The sequence below is a fragment of the Martes martes genome (assembly GCF_963455335.1).
Source record: "Martes martes genome assembly, chromosome: 18".
Lineage (NCBI taxonomy): Eukaryota > Metazoa > Chordata > Mammalia > Carnivora > Mustelidae > Martes > Martes martes.
In genome coordinates, this window is record NC_137906.1 from 21,386,450 (window position 1) to 21,405,618 (window position 19,169).

At 45.4% G+C, this 19,169-nt stretch overlaps 1 protein-coding gene across 1 annotated transcript; it reads left to right on the plus strand.

Moving 5' to 3' along the window:
• The first annotated feature begins 15,817 nt into the window (after positions 1-15,817).
• Positions 15,818-18,065, plus strand: SEPHS2 (selenophosphate synthetase 2). The gene has a single exon (XM_080829902.1). It carries the CDS (start codon positions 15,967-15,969, stop codon positions 17,314-17,316), a length of 1,350 nt encoding a protein of 449 aa, XP_080686028.1. The 5' UTR covers positions 15,818-15,966; the 3' UTR covers positions 17,317-18,065.
• Positions 18,066-19,169: the final 1,104 nt, after the last annotated feature.

Here is a 19,169-nt window from a genome sequence, read left to right on the forward strand (position 1 = left end):
TCCTTGTCTGTCAAATAAATAAATAAAATCTTAAAAAAAAAAATTCAGACACCACAGGAGCGTGTAAAGTAAAAGGATGAACACTCTCTTTTAATATCCACCCCCCCCCACACACACACATACACCTAAATCTCAAAAATAACCATTGGCAACAATTTAGAGCTGCACCTTCTTCGTGACAGAAAAAAATGGTTAGTCCTAGTAATCAACCATACAGGTTGGACCTGTTTGGAAAAACTGTTAATTATCTCGCCACAGAACATCTAACCAGAATTAATAGTCAAATTGGCCCCTTCTAAAGTGAAGGTTTTCGTTTGGACCACCTTCAAAATTTAAATTCTTTTTTTTTTTTTTTAAGATTTTTATTTAGGGGCGCCTGGGTGGCTCAATGGGTTAAAGCCTCTGCCTTCGGCTCAGGTCATGATCCCGGGGTCCTGGGATGGAGCCCTGCATCAGGCTCTCTGGGAACCTGCTTCCCCCTCTGTCTCTCTGCCTGCCTCTCTGCCTACTTGTGATCTCTTGTCAAATAAATAAAAAGAAATCTTTTAAAAATATAAAAAATATTTTTAAAAAAGAGGGGATTCAGGAAATGATCTCAAGGTCACCACTGCTTGGGTTGTAGCTTAGCTTATGCTTCAGTAGGCAAACGTACTCATTTACATATTTATCAGATTCTGGTTTTCGGTTTAAAAGGACAAAAGAATGGTTTTTTTCCCCTTCTGCTTGAGGACTGTAAGGTTGAGGAAGCTATAAAAGCATAAGGAGGCCCCAAGGATTCTAGGGTATCACGGCTCCATGTTGGAGAGAGAAGGTGACTTCCTCGAAGAGCTGGGGTGCAGAGATCTCAGTCTGGGACCAGGTGGGGAAGTGCTGAGGCACGATTTTCCTTACACACACACACACACACACACACACACACACACACACACTTCATTAGTCCTGGGCCTTCATCATCTCTCACTTCTCTGAGGACCCACTCGGGTCTCTCTATTCCATTTCATTTGTTCAAATCCCCACCAGTTCCCATGGGAACAGTATACAACCACTATGGCTCTTTCTTCCTTCACTCTCCTGCCTCTAGAGAAGGTTCTACCTCCTGGGGAATTCCAAATTAACCTCAAGAAACCTGAGCATGTCTCTCTTAGGCTTTCAAAACTCTGAGGAGTCCCCCTTTTGCATACACAAGATCACATCCAAGTTTAACGGCATGGCTTTCAAGGGCCTCGTTGTCTCTCCATACTCTGTGCTCTAACTTAGCTAGCTAATGACTCATCAGGGTTTAAACAGACCAAGTATCTAGAGAGGAGTCTATGAAACTCAGAGTGTCGGCCATATTGCCACCCCGTCCTGAGGAAATGGGCTTCATTAGGTGCTTTCTGCTTGATGTTATCTTGCCTGCATCAAAGGAACAGTACGAAACTGATCGTGCTGGGGCGCCTGGCTGGCTCAGTTGGTGGAGTGTGTGCGACTTTTGACCTTGGGGTTGTGAGTTTGAGACCCATGTTGGGTGTAGAGATTACTTAAAAATAAAATCTTAAAAAAAAAAAAAAAGAAAAGAAAAGAAACTGATGGTGCTTGGCATGGTGACGGTTGGCCATACCCAAGGTCAGTACTCAGAGTGAAGGTCGCCTCAGATAGACTTAACCCAACAGATGCCAGCTCTCTCCGGGATGGCTTGGTTGTTCCAATTACCTAATTGTTCCAGTGTTCCATGGAAGTGGACTCAAACATATCATCTCATGGGGGAGTGACAAATGAGACTCTCAACTGGGAAGTTCTGGGGTACCCAGAATCTGTGCATCTAAGATGCTCTCAGCAGCCTGGATGGCTCAGGTCTTCTGTGTCCTTTGTCAGGTAAAATGATTTCAGTTATGTCTTATTTTCCTAAGGGTTCATCTGAAAACAATGAGAATTTTCTCTTGCTCCATTCAAGACAGTAAACAAGACTTTGTGTCCAGCCATTTCTCATCTTCATCACTACTCATTTCCTGACCCGAGCTACCATCCCCTTGTGCCTAGACTTTGTGGCAGTCTCCTAAATGGTCCCTCTGCTTCTAACCTTGTCTCTTCTATAGTCTGTTCTCCACACAGCAGCCAGAGAGATCCTTTAAAAATATAGATCAGATCATTTTATTCTCTTGCTCAAAACCCTCCAGTGCTTCTCCATTTCACTCAAAATACAAGCCAGAGTTCTCACTGTAGCCCAAAAAGCTTTAATTTATCAGTCATCTCACTATCTCTCTGAAACCCAGTCCCCATCTTGCTCACTCCTTTTCAACTACACTGCTGTCCTGGCTCTTTGCTCATTCCAGCATACCTCTGCCTCAGGGCCTTTGCACTTGCCATTCTTTTGCTTGGCTTTCCCAAGAAAGCCTCATGGCTCATTCCTGCATCATCTCCTTTGAATTTTGCTCCTTAGCACTTGTGGGCTTCTACTTATACTATCCAATTTACTTATCCTCCCGGGTTATTGTCCATCTTCCCTATTACAATATAAACTCCTCCAGGACAGCTTTATTATTTATCGTCGCTATTCACTGCTGTATCCCCAGTACCTAAAACAGTGCATGGAGCCTAGTAGATAAATATGTAGTCAGCAAATATTTACTGATGAGTGAATGCTTGGGGCTCCTCTTGCTTCTAAGGATAATGAAGAGGCTTTTGCTTTCCAGGGAGCTCTTAGGAGCAAAAAGCTGTACAGTCCAAGAAAGAGAGGTTGGGGATTTGAAAGTGGAGGCCCAAATTAAATAATAGATTTAACTTAATATATGAAATTAAATAATAAGTTGGTGGCAGGTTAGCAATCAGTTAGCTCCCTTCAGAACAGAACCTGGAGGACGCAGAGGGGACGGGCCAGTTCACAAGGGAGGGGAGAATGGTGCAGACATACAGAGAAATGGATGTCATGAGAGCTAATCGTGAGGTCTATGAACAAGGAGTGGTGACGGCTTGGAGGGCTGCCTCCATTCCTGATGGCCTCCTTAGTTCCAGTACGGCCATGCTGAGCCCTTTTCCTTGTGGTGCTTAAATGAATACAAGGTTGCATTAAGTAAGGGCGTGGCAGCGGGGAGCCTCTGAGCTTGTTTGGGGACCAGTGGGCTCCTGGCTGATGTAGATGGCAGCAGGAAAAGCAAGCCGGGGCCTTCTCCGCCACCCCTCCCCCACCACCTCTCCCCCCAATCCACCAGGCCTGACTGCCTACAAACCCAGGACAAACCAAGACAAAGTTCTCTTTTCAGATTCACCCCGAAGATTTGCTGGTGCAAAGGCAGCTGGTTGCCGTCCACAGCTGCCTGCTAGCCGGGGCTCCCCACCCACCACTTCCTCCTGGGTAGAATAATATAGGCCACTTTGGTCAGGATGGTTCTAGCAGAAACATCTGGCTCATCACAGTGCCCTTTCCCCTGCTTCCCACCTGCCAGGAAGTTAGACGGAAAAACTACCTGGGGAAGGAGGCTGGGCCTCGTGGGGGAGGGGAGGTCACAAAGGCCCGGAGGGCCCCAGAGTGGGTGGGGCTGGGAGGCCACCCCCCTATTCCATGGCTCTTATGATCTCATGGCTAGGGGCACCAGGGCATTCTAAAGTTCTAGAAACTCTACTTGGGATTTTCTGAGGGAGGGCTGAGCTGAATGCACCACAGGTAGGGATTTTCTGCAGATGGCTCTCTTGAGTATTCATGGGCAGGCCATGGAGCCCCATTGTCACTGGGTGACCTCACTCCGGGGGCTTCACTTTCCAGCCTCTCGGCACATGGTTGATGGTGTCCGAAAGAGCCTATTGTTCTGGGCCAGAAGCCTGGGAGCTAGTTCCAAGCAGTACTGTCTTGCTCTGTGGTGCCACTGCCCTCTTCACCCTCCGGGCCTTGGTTCCCTCCTCCCTCTACAATTCAGGCTTCTGGAGGACTGTGAGTTCCAGTAGAATCCTATGAATGTGAATACACCCGCCATTGTGCCTCATTATCCCCAGGGGCTAGTTCAAGATCTCCAGCTTCCTGCAGATCCTCTGCTAGTTCAGAAAATCTTCAGAGATATTTCCCTTGTGCTTCACTCCCTTGTATGTGAGCTGCTCTAGGCTTCACATCTTGGCTGTAGTTCTATAACCAAAACCGTAGATAAAACAGTTCTTGGCTATTTGCCCCAAGACCTTAAAACACCAGAGCTGTGGTGAAGTCAGGAAGAGCCTCCCTTCTGACCTGCGGCCAACCAGAATGTCACTCCAGGCTCAAGGTCATTCTAGTAGTCGGAGCCTCCCCAACCTCAGGACACGTCTATCAAGGCTCCCTCTCGAATAGGTCTTCTGCTGGGTCACCCTTCTAGTTCTCCAGACGTGCCCCGTTGTTCTTGAACTTCCAAAATGACCAAGCTTCACATTTGGCCTACAGTGGGGATACTGGTAACCCCAGCCTATCTTATTTGCTACGTCAAGGAAAGTGAACTCCCTGCCATCACGCCACTTCTGTGGGGAAAAAAGGAAAACCTTCCCTGTCTTCTGACTAGGTAGCTTGAGTCCATCTAGAAAACAAGTCAGACAGAACCCAGAAGACTTGTCATGGCGGAACGTGTTTGTACTGTATAATGAGGTGGAGTGTTTAGAGGGGGAAGCAGCGGCTCCTTTGATTATCTAAGTGATTAGGAAGGCCTCCTCCCTGGTCTCGCCACCTATCAGACTCTTCTCAACCCTTTCTTCCACTGCTGCTCCAGCTGAATGTTCCCGAAGCTCCTTCAAGGTGGTGGATGACTCCCTCTTAATTTGGAGGGTCTTGGCCAATTGTCACGTTGTGGCAAGTCCCAGGAACCCATCTGAGCTGACGGAAAGCCAAAGAATACATTTGTCTAAAGGGTATTGCAAAGCCCTTAGAAAAACCCAAATACCACCAGGTCTTCCAGGTGGCTAGAAGAGGGCCCCCTTCTCCACCTCTTCAACAAAGGCAGAAGAAGGTTGTCCTTCAGTGCCAACCTCAGCCCAACTTTCCACATACTCTGAATTTCTCAGCAAAGAGAACCTGGCCGAGCTGGGGTGAAATGTTCACCCTACGGGAACCAGCTACTGCCAAGGAAACAGGGTCCTAAACACAAACCAGCATCTGGCCACCTCACCCCCAACCTTTGAAGTTCTTTGTTACCTGGGGTAAGCTCAAATCTTACTCCATAACTTTCTTTAGCTTCATGCCCTACTTTTCTCCCCTCAATCTTTCATCAGCCTTTGCCTGGAATGCGCATCCCCATCAGCTCTTATCGAAACCTTCCCAGCCCTGAGGCATCCTGCCAACTTCTTTGTGCCATCCTTTAGGATACCTAGGGTTAGAAGTGTTGTAATAGGGGACCTGGGGGGCTCAGTCAGGTAAGTTCCGACTCTCGGTTTCAGCCCCGGTCATGATTTTGGAGTCATGATCTTGGGATTGGTGATCTTGGGGTCGTGAGATGGAGCCTTGTGTCAGGCTCCGCACTGAGCAGGGAGTCTGCTTGGGAATCTCTCTCTCCCCCTCCCTCTTCCCTCCCTCCTTTCTTTCTTTCTCTCTCTCTCTCTCTCTCTCTCTCTCTCTCGTAAATAAATAAATAAATAAGTAAAAATCTTTTGAAAAAAATAGTAACAAAATTTCAGATTTGAAAGACTCTCAAATATCACCTAATTCAACTTTGGCCTACTGGACAAAAGTCCCTTATATCATACTTCCTAGTAAATCTTCAACCAGGTTCTCCTGCCAGCCCTCCAGAGACAGGATGCTCACGACTTCCCAAGGAGGTCCACTGCATCTCCTGTGGCTCTGCTCATAGGAAAATGCTTTCTTGTATTACATGTGAGCTTGCCTCTCTGTGACTTCCATGCTTTAGACCTGGTTCTCTCTGGCTGAAATGCCCGGGACAAATCCATTCTCTTTCCCATCTGGAAGCCCCTTCAGAAGTGTGGACACGACTTATCAGTCTCTCTTCCAGGCTGAACAATTATATCTAATATTCCCCTTAAGACAAAGTCTCAAGTCCTCTGACCACCCCAGGAGGAACACCTGTTAAAGCGATCTTCCTAAAATCTGGTGCCTTGAAATAAGTGCAACAAGGATATTCAAGGAAATACTTTTTTAAAAAAGATTTTATTTATTTATTTGACAGACAGAGACCACAACTAGGCAGAGAAGCAGGCAGACAGAGAGGGGGAAGTAGACTCCCTGCTGAGCAGAATGCCCGATGTGGAGGTCGATCCCAGGACCCTGAGATCATGACTTGAGTTGAAGGCAGAAGCTTAACCCACTGAGCCACCCAGGCGCCCTTCAAGGAAATACTTTAATTAAAAAAGGGAAAAATAGGGACATGTGGGTGGCTCAGTCGGTTAAGCGTCTACCTTCGGCTCAAGTTATGATCCCAGGATCCTGGGATTGAGCGCCACATAGGGCTCCCTGCTCACTGGAGAGCCTGCTTCTCCCTCTCCCTCTGCCTGCTACTCCCCCTGCTTGTTCTGTCTCTCTCGGTGTCAAATAAATACATAAAATCTTTTTTTTAAAGGTTTTATTTATTTTGACACAGAGAGACACAGCGAGAGAGGGAACAGAAGCGGGGGAGTGGGAGAAGCAGGCTTCCCGCTGAGCAGGGAGCCCAACGTGGGGCTGGAACCCAGGACCCTGGGATCATGACCTGAGCCAAAGGCAGACGCCCAACAGCTGAGCCACCCAGAGGCCCAAATAAAATCTCTTAAAGAATAGAAGAGGAAAAAATAAATTGAATATCTAACAATAATAAGAAGTTGGTTATACCAGTTAAGTAAACCCGTTTTATGAAACACTACTCAGCCTTTAGCAAAATATGGTAGATTGACATGTACTAGCACAGAAAGATTGTCATGCTGATGTAAGGAAAAGAAAAGCAAATTACTGGTGTGTGTTACATCTTTTTTTTTTTTATTAAGATTTTATTTATTTATTTGAGAGAGAGAGCACAGAGGTGAGCTCCAAATATCGGGGCGTCAATCTCTCACTTTATTCACATTCTTTCCATTTATTCATTCAACAAAGTTCCATAAGGCCTTCTCTGCACCAGAGCCCATGCTGGGCATTGAGCTCCTGGAATCCAGTGAGGTCTGGTCCTAGGTATGAGGACCTCACAGATGTCAGAGAAAATCTGGTGTGATAATGGCTAAAACAAGGAAATTTCAGGGTTATGGGGTCACAGGGGAGGGATTTCCTGAAGTCTTGAAGATAATAGGGTTTGTTGGGCATGAATTGTTGTTGGGTAATTAACAGTGACTAGTGCAAAGGCCCTGAGGCAGAGAGAACTGTGCTGTGTTCTGTCCATCCCATACCCTACTCTACCCTAGTCCAAGTCGCACCATCCTCTGCCACAGCATTCCCTTCCTGCCTGTTCTTGATGTAGCAGCCAGAGTGATCTTTCAAAATCACAAATACAACCATGCCACCTCCCTGTTTAAAACCAATCCTGTGACTTCCCCTTTCTCTTAGGAAAAAAGTTACAAAATTCCTTCACATGGCCCATTGGATCTTTTTAAAAAAATACTTTACTTATTTGAGAGAACGAGTACATGCAAGAGAGAGAAAGAGAGAGAGAGAGAGAGTGTGTGTGTGTGTGTTTGTGTGTGTGTGTAGACAAGCAGGGGAGGCAGAGGAGAAGCAGGTTCCCTGCTAGGCAGGGAGCCCAATGGGGGGCTCGAGCCTAGGACTCTGGGATCATGACCTGAGCTGAAGGCAGATGCTTTACTGACTGAGCCACCCAGGCATCCCAACCTTGGGGGATCAGACCTTCCATCTAATCCTTCAGGAAATCTGTTGGTTCCAGAATTCCCAAAATACGACCACTTATCATTATCTCTGATGTAACCAAGTCACCATCGTCTCTCCCCTGGGTTTTTGCAGGAGCCTCCTCACTGTCTCTCTGCATCCACTTTGCCAACCCAGTCCACTCTCACCCCAGCCAGAGTGACCATGTCACCCTTCTGGTCTAAACCATCCCATGGCTCCCATCTTACCCAGAGCCAAAGCCAAAGGCCATACCATAGTCCGGGGGCCCTGCACATCCGGCCCTTCTTTGCCACTGTGACATCACCTCCTCCTCCTCTCTCCCTCACCCACTTGTCACCAGCCACACTTGGCCTCCACCCAATGCACGAGGCTTGCTCATCTTGGGGCCTTTGCCATGGGTGCTTTTCTGCCAAGAATGCTGTTTTGCCAGGTTATCCCATGAGTCCCTTCCTCAGCACCTTCCAAATCACCTTCTCGCTCTTTATCTCCCTCTCCAAACCTTCCCTTCTCTGAGTTCTGCCATCACTCTGAGTCTCTTTCTGTCCTGCGTCTCTCTTGTTATTATGGCAAGCAGTAACTTAGTATGGCTTCTCACATTTACCCCAAAGGCAAAGATGAAACTTCCTGCCCCATAAGGTGATGGAAGATGGTTAATAGTGTGAGGGGCTGTGAACATAGGTGTCAGTTCTGAAGTTTCCCAAGGTACAGCCTATTGCTGGCAGCCCCAAAGGACAAGCCCAGGGAAGGTGGGATTGGGGACTGAGGCTGTGCCTGGCCTGGGTCAGGCTCAGGGTCAGGGGCCGGTGATGGGCACACTGACCTGGATGTTGGGCCAGGGTGGTGGGGGCTGAGACCAATGGGGAATATTTTGACCTCTGGGGTTTTACTGCAGAGTAAAAGTCAGATTACATCAGTCCTACAAAGACATGTAAGGTGCTATGTCCTATGCCATCTTCACCAATCTTGTGACACACCTGTATGACCTCATTCCCTTCAGCTCTCTCCACTCAATGTGTACCAGTCATCCTGGCTGCCTTGTTGCTCCTAGAATGCCCCAAGGTATATTCCTGCCTCAGGGCCTTTGCACTTGCCATTCTCTGCCTGAAACACTCTTTCCCAGATATCTGCATGCTATTCTTCCCTTTATTCAGATCTTTACTTCAAAGTCACATTCACATGCCAGATTTCCTATCCTCCCTCTCTTCAGACTTCATTTTTCCCTCCTCAATATCTATTCCTAACTAATAATTGATCTTTCTTATGGACTTCTGCCTGGAATTCACTGTTATAGCTTCAATATCTAGTGCACCAAAGTTTTCAATAAATAGGGGGCACCTGGGTGGTTCAGTCCATAAAATGTCCAACTCCTGGTTTCAGCTCAGGTCATGATCTCAGGGTCATGCGATCAATCCCCACGTCAGGCTCCACATTCAGCACAGAGTCTGCTTCAGATTCTTTCTCCCTCCTCCTCTGCCCCTCCCTGCTGTGCTCTTTGTCAAATACATAAAATCTTTTTTTTTTTTTAAGATTTTATTTATTTATTTGACAGACAGAGATTGCAAGTAGGCAGAGAGGCAGGCAGAGAGAGAGGAGAAAGCAGGCTCTCCACGGAGCCAAGAGCCCGATGCCGGGCTCGATCCCAGGATCATGACCCTGGGATCATGACCTGAGCCGAAGGCAGAGGCTTTAACCCACTGAGCCACCCAGGCGCCCCTAAAATCTTTTTTAAAAAAGTTTTCAATAAGTATTTATGAGTGATCCCAGCAGGAGTGTTGATATCTATTAATGACGGATTATTTTCATCCATTATATTATTTCTTACTAGAAATACTAGGAATGATCCCGTTTTTGTTTTAAAAGTTAAGAAGTATAAGCAAGAAGACAGCACACAGCTCCACTTGATCTGGAGGGGTGACAGGGCGCCCCCTGGAGTTCAGTGTGAGGCCCCTCACACCTTGAAGGAAAATGTCTAAAATTCACTCTACTAAGTGTTGCGAACACTTCTCTCTGAGAGGAGGAATTTCGAGTTATTTAACTTAATTCCTTTTTACTAAGCTGCATTTTGTGATTTTTCTCCAATGACAGCATAATGATTGTGTAATAAGTTTTTTGGCTTAGTCAACAGAGTATGCTACTCTTGATTTCAGGATTGTAAGTTCGAGCCCCACCTTGAATGTAGAGATTACTTAAAAATAAAGACTTTAGAAAAATTAAAAAATAAAAATAAAATAAAATGTTTTTTAAGTGCACTAAACCAAAAAAGAAGAAGAAGAAGAAGAAGAAGAAGAAGAAGAAGAAGAAGAAGAAGAAGAAAGAAAAAGTCTACTAAACCCATTGAAGTATTTTAGGTATACTAGAAAAACACTGAGTGTATAGTTTACCACAGTTTAAAAATTCTTTAAAGTGTGCTGAACCTGGGGCACCTGATTGGCTCAGTCAATAGAGCATACAGCTCCTGACCTTGGGGTTGTGAGTTTGAGCTCCACATTGGATGTAGAGATGACTTAAAAATAAAATCTTAAAAAAATAAAAACTAAAGTGTACTGAACCTTAAAGTGTAGTGTTATAACTGGAAATTATAATGAGAAAAAAAACTAACTAGCATTAGCCCCATTGCTTTTGTTGTATGTGAAAACCAAACGAAAGGCTCGTATTCAAACCCTCTTATTCTTTAAAACCTCTCTCTCCTTTGTCTGCTTTCCCACCTCCAGGTTTGTACTCTTGCAATCTCTGACCCATAAGTTTTAACCCAAGCCATAAACGTGGTTCAGTGGCTCTCTCAGTGAAAAACAAGAACAAGATAAAAGGAATGCTTTCAAATGCTCATGATACAGTCACAAGGATCAACCTTGAGAGGCCTCATGTGGATCACTTGCACAATGGCACATGAACTTGTTCTGAGCCTAGTGGGTTGGTCCCTGACCAAGGCAGATTCCTAACTTTCTTGGCCTGAGTGAACATTGCTTCCAAATAGAAGCATTAGGGAACTATAGGGATGAAACCTTCCCTCCAGGGGCGCCTGGGTGGCTCAGTTAGTTAAGCATCTGCCTGCAGCTCAGGTCATGATCCCAGGGTTCTGGGCTTGAGCCCTGAATCAGGCTCCTTGCTCTGCGGGGAGCCTGCTTCTCCCTCTGCCTGCTGCTCTCCCTGCTTGTGCTCACTCGCTCTCTGATAAATAAATAAAATCTTAAAAAGAAAAGAAAAGACACCTTCCCTCCAAAGAGTCCTGGTTCCTTGAGGTGCACAGATGGGGACTGTTAGTATTCTCAAGGTGGGGAGTGCCCAGGACGAGGGATAGTGCACAAGCCTTCAGGTCAAACAGACCTAGGTTTGTATTTTCACTAGGTGACCCTGGGCAAGACTCCTGACCTATGAGGAAACCTCAGTTTCCTCATCTCTAAAATGGAGCTAATAATGCCAGTTCCCTGGGGCTGCTATGAGCATTAATGAGGAGATGAAGTGCAAGCTCTTCATATGAGCTCAGCACATTGTGTTGCATGAAATGATGTATTTGTTCATCAAATGTCATTGCCATGTAAAGTGCCAAGGCAGCCAGGGTGGATGCAACAGGGCAGCCCCAGCCCCATGCAGCTTGCAGACCAGTGGGGCAGACAGTCGTGGTGTAATCACATGAATACAGAATTTCAGGGGCGCCTGGGTGGCCCAGTTAGTTAAGTGGCTGCCTTAGGTCATGATCTCAGGGTCCTGGGATCCAGCCCATAGGGCTCCCTCTCAGTGGGGAGTTTGCTTCTCTCTCTCCCTCAGCCCCTCCCCTCTACTTCTGCTCTCTCTCTCTCTCTCAAATAAATAAATAAATCTTAAAAAAAAAAAAAAAAAAGAGGGGCACCTGGGTGGCTTAGTTGGTTAAGTGTCTGCCTTCGGCTCAGGTCATGATCTCAGGGTCCTGGGACTGAGCCCAGAATCGGGCTCCCTGCTAGCAGGGAGTCTGCTTCTCCTTCTCCCTCTGCAGCTCTCCCTGCTTGTGCTCTCTTGCTTGCTCCCTCTTCCTCTCTGTCAAATAAATAAATAAAATCTTGAAAAAAAAATTCCAAACTGTCATAAATGCCAAGAGTAGAAAGTCCAAAGAACAAAGAGAGCATATAAACAGGGGCACCTGATCTAATCACTTTTTAACTCAGGTGAGGTGACTGCAGATGTAAGCAGAGCGTTTTCATTTTTCCCTTAGTGATAGGAAGATCCGTCACAGGTACAATATACTGAACATTTTATTTTTATTTTTTTTTAAAGATTTTATTTATTTGACAGAGAGAGATCACAAGTAGGCAGAGAGGCAGGCAGAGAGAGAGGAGGAAGCAGGCTTCCTGCTGAGCAGAGAGCCCGATGTGGGGCTCGATCCCAGGACTCTGGGATCATGACCTGAGCCGAAGGCAGAGGCTTTAACCCACTGAGCCACCCAGGCGCCCCACATTTTATTTTTTTTTAAAGATTTTATTTATTTGACACAGAGAGAGAGATCACAAGTAGGCAGAGAGGCAGGCAGAGAGAGGGGGAAGCAGGCTCCCCGCCAAGCAAAGAGCCCGATGTGGGGCTTGATCCCAGGACCCTGAGATCATGACCTGAGCCGAAGGCAGAGGCTTTAACTCACTGAGCCACACAGGCGTCCCCTATACTGAACATTTTACAAAGAAGTTTTCATAGTGGAGATTTTCATATGATCCTTATATCGGACCCTAAGCAGAGATGACCCTCATTTTACAGAAGGGGAAACTAAGATGTACAAAGGTTGTATCTCTTCTTCAAGGGCAGGCAGCTCACTGACAGCTAATCCAGTGTTCAAAAAAAAAATCCAGAGGTCTCTTGCTTCCATATATCTTGTTTTTTCATTATTTCGTTTTCCGTTTAGTATTTTTAATTCTGAAATACAGCACCTTTTCCTTTTTTTTTTAATGTTGACATGCAGTTTACAAAAAGAGCATGGGAAAAATAGATGTGCATGGTTTAAAGAACATCATGTAACTCCACCCCAGACCAAGAACAGAAAACGGAACCCTAGGCCCCCTTACCCAGAGATAATCCCTATGCTAAATTTTGTTAATCATCCACTCTCTTACTCCTTTTTTTTTTAATTTTTAATTTTTTTTAACATATAATGTAGTATTAGCCCCAGGGCTACAGGTCTGTGAATCGCCAGGTTTACACACTTCACAGCATTCACCATAGCACATACCTTCCATAACCTAACCACCCTCTCCCTACCACCCACCCCGGCAACCCTCAGTTTGTTTTGTGAGATTAAGAGTCTCTTATGGTTTGTCTCCCTCCCGATCCCAACTCTCTTACTCTTAAAAACATTTTTTCTTAAATCATTTTGCATCTCTTATCAATATATTACTGCTTTGCCTGGTGTTAAACTTTGTATAAACGGCATCTTAGTTTATGGATTCTTCTGCAATGGGCTTCTTGCTCCCAACATTTTATCTTTGAGATTATCCATATTGATGATGTCTAGACCTATCATTCATTTTCACAGATAAACAATATCCCATTGGGTAGTTATATGACGATTTGTTTATGCGTTCCCTGTTAACAGACACACGGTTGCTTCCAGTGTTCTGGTCTTCCAGTCTTCTTTTCCTTTAGGAAGACAAAGGGACTTGTTTTTATTTTTTAAAAAATTCCAAGATGTTATAAGTTTTGTGAACTTAAATTCCAGCCCCTACTACATCCACATTAACAGTGGTGTACAATACTAGGTTCTGTCATTTATGTTAAGCCAGGAACCATGTTAGGAGATTCACACATATTTTAAAAATTTAATTCTCATAAACACTCCATCTGGTGTCTATAATTATCTTCAGGTGAAAGGACTGTTTTATAGGTAGTGAAAGTGGGGTTCCTAGAGGTTAGACAATTTGCCCAATGTCATTAGTAGAGCCAAGACTGCAACTCAGTCTAATTTTAATGTTTGAGTTTCTTCCAGTTTAACCCATGCCTTCACACTGTACTGAAGAATAATAAAAGCTAAATGTAATGACTTAGGAGAAGAGCTATAAGTATCTCCTATGTTTTTACATTTTTAATTGCGGTAAAATACACATAACGTAAAATTTACCGTCTTATCTTTTTAAAGTGTATAGATCAGTAGTGTTCATTCTTCACATTGTTGTGTAATCAATCTCCAGAGCTCCTACATTCTTGCACGTGTCTACTGGGGCACCTTTGCAGGAATTTCTCTAGGGCATTTTTTATGGCTAGAACTGACGGGGAGTGGGTTTGCACATGTCTGATTTAATCAGTTAAAGCCAAACTCTTCTACAAAATGGTTGTACGAATTTGTAGTCTCATAGGCAGTTTGTTGTTGTTGTTGTTGTTGTTGTTTTAAGTATGTAATACACTTAAATATTTAAAAAAAAACAACAACAACTTTAAGGGACGTCTGGGTGGCTAAATTGGTTAAGCATCTGTTTTTGGCTTAGGGCATAATCCCTGAGTCCTAAGATCAAGTCCCGCATCGGGCTCCTTGCTCAGCAGGGAGCCTGCATCTCCCTCTGCCTGCTGCTCCCCCTGCTTGTGCTCTCTCGCTCTCTCTCTGACAAATACATAAGTAAAATCTTTTTTAAAAAATTTAAAAAAATTTAAGGTCCAAATGTTAAAGGAACAAGAAGATAATTTAGTGAAGAATCTCCCATCCGAAACCACCTCATTCTCTCCCCAGAGGCAATCAATTCACCAGTTTCTGGTGATTCTCCTCCCAGAAATATGCCATTGCATACATTTCCCCCTTTTACAACAAATAATAGAATCCTATAAATACTGCTCAGAAGTTTGCTTGTTTCTCTTAACAAACATCATAGACAATATAACCTGGTGGTCTTTGGAACAGGTTTGCTTGGATTCATATCCAGCTCCATTCTAAACTGGCTATGACCTTGAGTGGGTCATTTAATCTCTCTGTGCATTATATTCCTTATTTGTAAAACGTGGAAAGAATCCTAACTCAAAGGTTTTTGTAAGAACTAAGTTAGTTAATATACTAAAGCATTTAAGAAAGATACCTCTTAGAATTGTAATTATTATCAATATAATTACATCAATGTTTTCTCATCCTGTTTTAGAGTTGCTTGGGTAGTCTATTATACAAATGTACCACGATTTATTTTAATCACAACTGATAAACATTTAAGTTCTTTCCAGTATGTTAATATTACAAGCAGCACAGAAATAACAAAACAAAATAAAAGAACTCTATCATTTCCCACTCACAGCTCCTGAGTACATCTGTAGGATAAAGTCCTAGAATTGGAACTGCTGAGTCAAAGGTATTATGTAAAGTTGTGGCAAATTGCTCTTAATGGATACATTACAGATTACCATATATACTAACTTAAAGATATATAGAAACTTTAGAACAGAACAAGATAAGCTACTTTGTTGTCCAGAAGTCAACTGATGCCAGAGAGGGAAAGTGACTCACAGTTAGTGGTGGACTTAAGAGTCTTAGAAGACTTTAAGATCTTATTCTTTGAATAAGTGTAATTTCGACCCCCCAATGTGGGGCTGGAACTCAGACCCCGAGATCAAGAGTCACATGTTCTTCCGAATGAACCGGCCAGGCGCCCCTGAATCTCAAAATTCTTTGAAGCCCATTTTAACATTTCATTATTTTGTTGCTAGTGTTAGCTTGCTTAATGGTAGTAACTTCCTATCTAATTTCTCATTATTCTTTCCGAATTTTTCCCTGGGCTGTTTTCCTATCCTGGACTGGTCACGAGCGCTGTCAAATGACCCTCGGACCATTCCGACCTGCGTGAGATCTGCCAAGTGACCGATCTTCCCCATCTTCGAAAATGCTGCCCTTGGTAAACTGTCTCTAGGGGAGCAAAGTTCCGTCAGCCACTCCAAGGAGAGCGTTTAAATTACAACTGGGGGAGCGAACCGCAGCGCTGGCGGGTAATGTCACCGGGACCGATTTCGCAAGCGGCTGGTTGATTTGTAATTTATCTGCTAGACGGAAGGAAGCCCGCCTCTCGGGAGCGGAGCCATCATTGGATGGCACGGCTGTCAATCACTAGGACTATAAGTATGGGAGCCGGAGGCCCCTCCCTCAGGAAGGCCAGGAGCTCGCGGCGCGGCGTGAGTGCGGCGGCGCGAGTCGTGCCGGGGGGACTCTCTGCGGTAATATCTGTTAGTCGGTGGTAACTGGAGTAGAAAATAGAAGGGAGGTCTCCTCTCCTCTTTTCCCTCCCTGACCGGCAGGCGCAATGGCGGAAGCCGCGGTGACGGGAGCCGGCGGAGAGGTGGTGGTGGCGGCGGCCGCGGAAGGCTCGGGCCCCGCGGGCTTGTCCCTGGGCCGGGGCTTCTCGAGCTACCGGCCCTTCGAGCCCCAGGCGCTGGGCCTCAGCCCGAGCTGGCGGCTGACGGGCTTCTCCGGCATGAAGGGCTGAGGCTGCAAGGTCCCCCAGGAGACACTGCTCAAACTCCTGGCGGGACTGACGCGGCCCGACGTGCGGCCCGCGCTGGGCCTGGGCCTGGTGGGAGGCCATGAAGAGCCGGCCCAGGAAGGCGGCCTGGCGGCCGGGGCCGAACCCAACCCCACCTTTCCAGCCCTGGGCATTGGGATGGACTCGTGCGTCATACCGCTGAGGCACGGGGGCCTGTCGCTGGTGCAGACCACGGACTTCTTTTACCCCTTGGTGGAAGATCCCTACATGATGGGGCGCATAGCGTGTGCCAATGTGCTGAGTGACCTCTACGCCATGGGCATCACCGAATGTGACAACATGTTGATGTTACTCAGCGTCAGCCAGAGTATGACCGAGGAGGAACGAGAAAAGATAACACCACTCATGATCAAAGGCTTTCGCGATGCTGCTGAGGAAGGAGGGACTGCAGTGACTGGTGGACAAACGGTGGTAAACCCTTGGATTATCGTCGGTGGGGTTGCCACTGTGGTATGTCAGCCCAATGAATTCATCATGCCCGACAGTGCAGTTGTGGGGGATGTGCTGGTGTTAACCAAACCCTTAGGAACCCAAGTTGCTGTCAATGCCCACCAATGGCTAGATAATCCTGAGAGATGGAATAAAATAAATATGGTGGTCTCCAGAGAAGAGGTAGAGCTGGCTTATCAGGAAGCCATGTTCAATATGGCGACCCTAAACAGAACTGCTGCTGGCTTAATGCATACGTTTAATGCACACGCAGCCACAGATATCACAGGCTTTGGCATTCTAGGACACTCTCAGAACCTTGCAAAACAACAGAGAAATGAGGTGTCATTTGTAATTCATAATCTGCCAATTATTGCCAAGATGGCCGCCATCAGCAAGGCCAGTGGGCGCTTTGGGCTCCTTCAAGGAACCTCAGCGGAAACCTCTGGGGGATTACTGATTTGTCTGCCAAGAGAACAGGCAGCTCGCTTTTGTTCTGAAATCAAATCTTCCAAGTATGGAGAGGGTCACCAAGCATGGATCGTCGGTATTGTGGAAAAGGGAAACCGGACAGCCCGGATCATTGACAAGCCTCGAGTTATTGAGGTCCTACCTCGTGGGGCCACTGCTACTGCTCTTGCTCCTGACAATTCCAATGCCTCCTCTGAGCCTAGTTCATGAGATGGAATAGCAGAAGTTGTTTGGACCTTAGAGCCTTTGTACACAATCATGAACGATTCTCAGAACTTTATTTTAAGAAGAAATTTCCAAAGAAGGCCGCCTGCGTAGTAGTTCCAGTGGCCCTTTCGAGGTGATTTGAATCAGCCCATCATAAGCTGCACATTCCAAGGCCAGAAGTAACATTTTGGACTTCAGGGAGAGGTTTGTTCATCTCATATGTGGAAGAAAAGCAGAAAAACCTCTGTTACTTCTTTCCAAGAGCAAGATAAAGCTATTCTGGTTTGAGGGATTTTTTTTCTTGGCACTGGGTTGATTCATGTCTGCACAGGGAGTGAGGTTATTTGTTAGAATTACATACACACCAAAAAAAAGGTAAATTGCAAAATGATTTAGATCAGAAGCAAATAAGTTTGGACCAATACTGTTGATAAATCTAAATTGTTAAGAGAGATCTTACGTTGCATTGTCAAATTCTTTATTAGATTTTTCTGAAGTACTGGCTCTTTCCTGCTCTGGACAAGAATTGAGCAGCTTGTCCAATGACTGGGAAAGGACGACCTGCGACCATCTCATTTGGTCTCTGTTAATGACGTCTCTCTCTCTAAACCCCTTTAAGGACTGGGAGAGGCAGAACAAGTCCCAGAGCCCAAACCTTCGTGGTCATTAAGATGTTCAATCTTGTGTTGAAAATTCCTGGTGATTTAATCAATAAAGTAATTTCTAGCGAAATAAATAAAAAGGACTTTGTGGAAAAATTCTTGTGGCTAATGTTTGGATTCTTGGAATTCTGACTCTTTTACAGTCTTATAAAATGAACCATTTGATACCTTTAGAGTCTGGCAAGTGGAAAGCACAAATGTTTTCCTGGATTCTGGACCAGAGGATTTAACACCTAGATTTAGGTTTGCACCCCTCTCCCTGTGTTGATAGCAAAGGACTCAAAACAGGCATAAAACCCAAGGGCTAGCGGATGGGAGAGGAAAAGAAAGGGCCCAACGCTTCCTGGAAGATTTAAAGTGGTGGAAGAAGGGTAACTGACTTAGCAGAATAGGGGAAGCCAAAGTAAATACCTTCAGAGTTGAGGAATACTAACAGGAAGCAAGGAGATGTGCTTTGGAGGTACTAACGGGTCAAGGGTGGGGATAAAGACAGATACTGTTTGAAAGCTTCTATACAGGGTAATTATAATTAGATCTTTGAAGTTTATAAACCTCTCCCCCATGTCACATAACCAGATGACTGCCTCTTACCTCTGTAGGTAAAGGAAGGTTTACTTTCTGGAAAATGAATTTTAAAAATACTACAAAGCTGGGGACACCACAGTAAAGGACAGGGGGCCTGACCAAAAATAAGAATAAAGGCTGAAAGAGCCGGCCCCAGCCCTCTTCCCCCCCTTAAAAACACTGTCTAGGAAGCTTATACTGCCTTTGCTCCTCTGGAGAAAAAGAATGTGCACAGAAAAAAAGACCTATATAAACATTTGGTGATCCCCCAGCGAAAATCCCTGTACCAGGAAGCCTCCCAGTTGAAAAGTTTCACTCAGGCACATTCTTTTCAATGCCTCATTTTTTTTTTTTTACATTATATTTATTTGACAGAGATCACAAGTAGGCAGAGAGGCAAGCAGATAGAGAGAGGGGGAAGTGGGTTCCCTGCTGAGCAGAGAGCCCGAAGCAGGGCTCGATCCCAGGACCCTGGGATCATGACCTGAGCCAAAGGCAGAGGCTTCAACCCACTGAGCCACCCAGGCACCCCTCCATGCCCCATTCTTAAATATAAGCAGTCAAGGATCACCAGACATTTGAGGTAAGCCTCTAACTTGAAAAGAAGTCAAAGAAAACAAAAAAACTCAG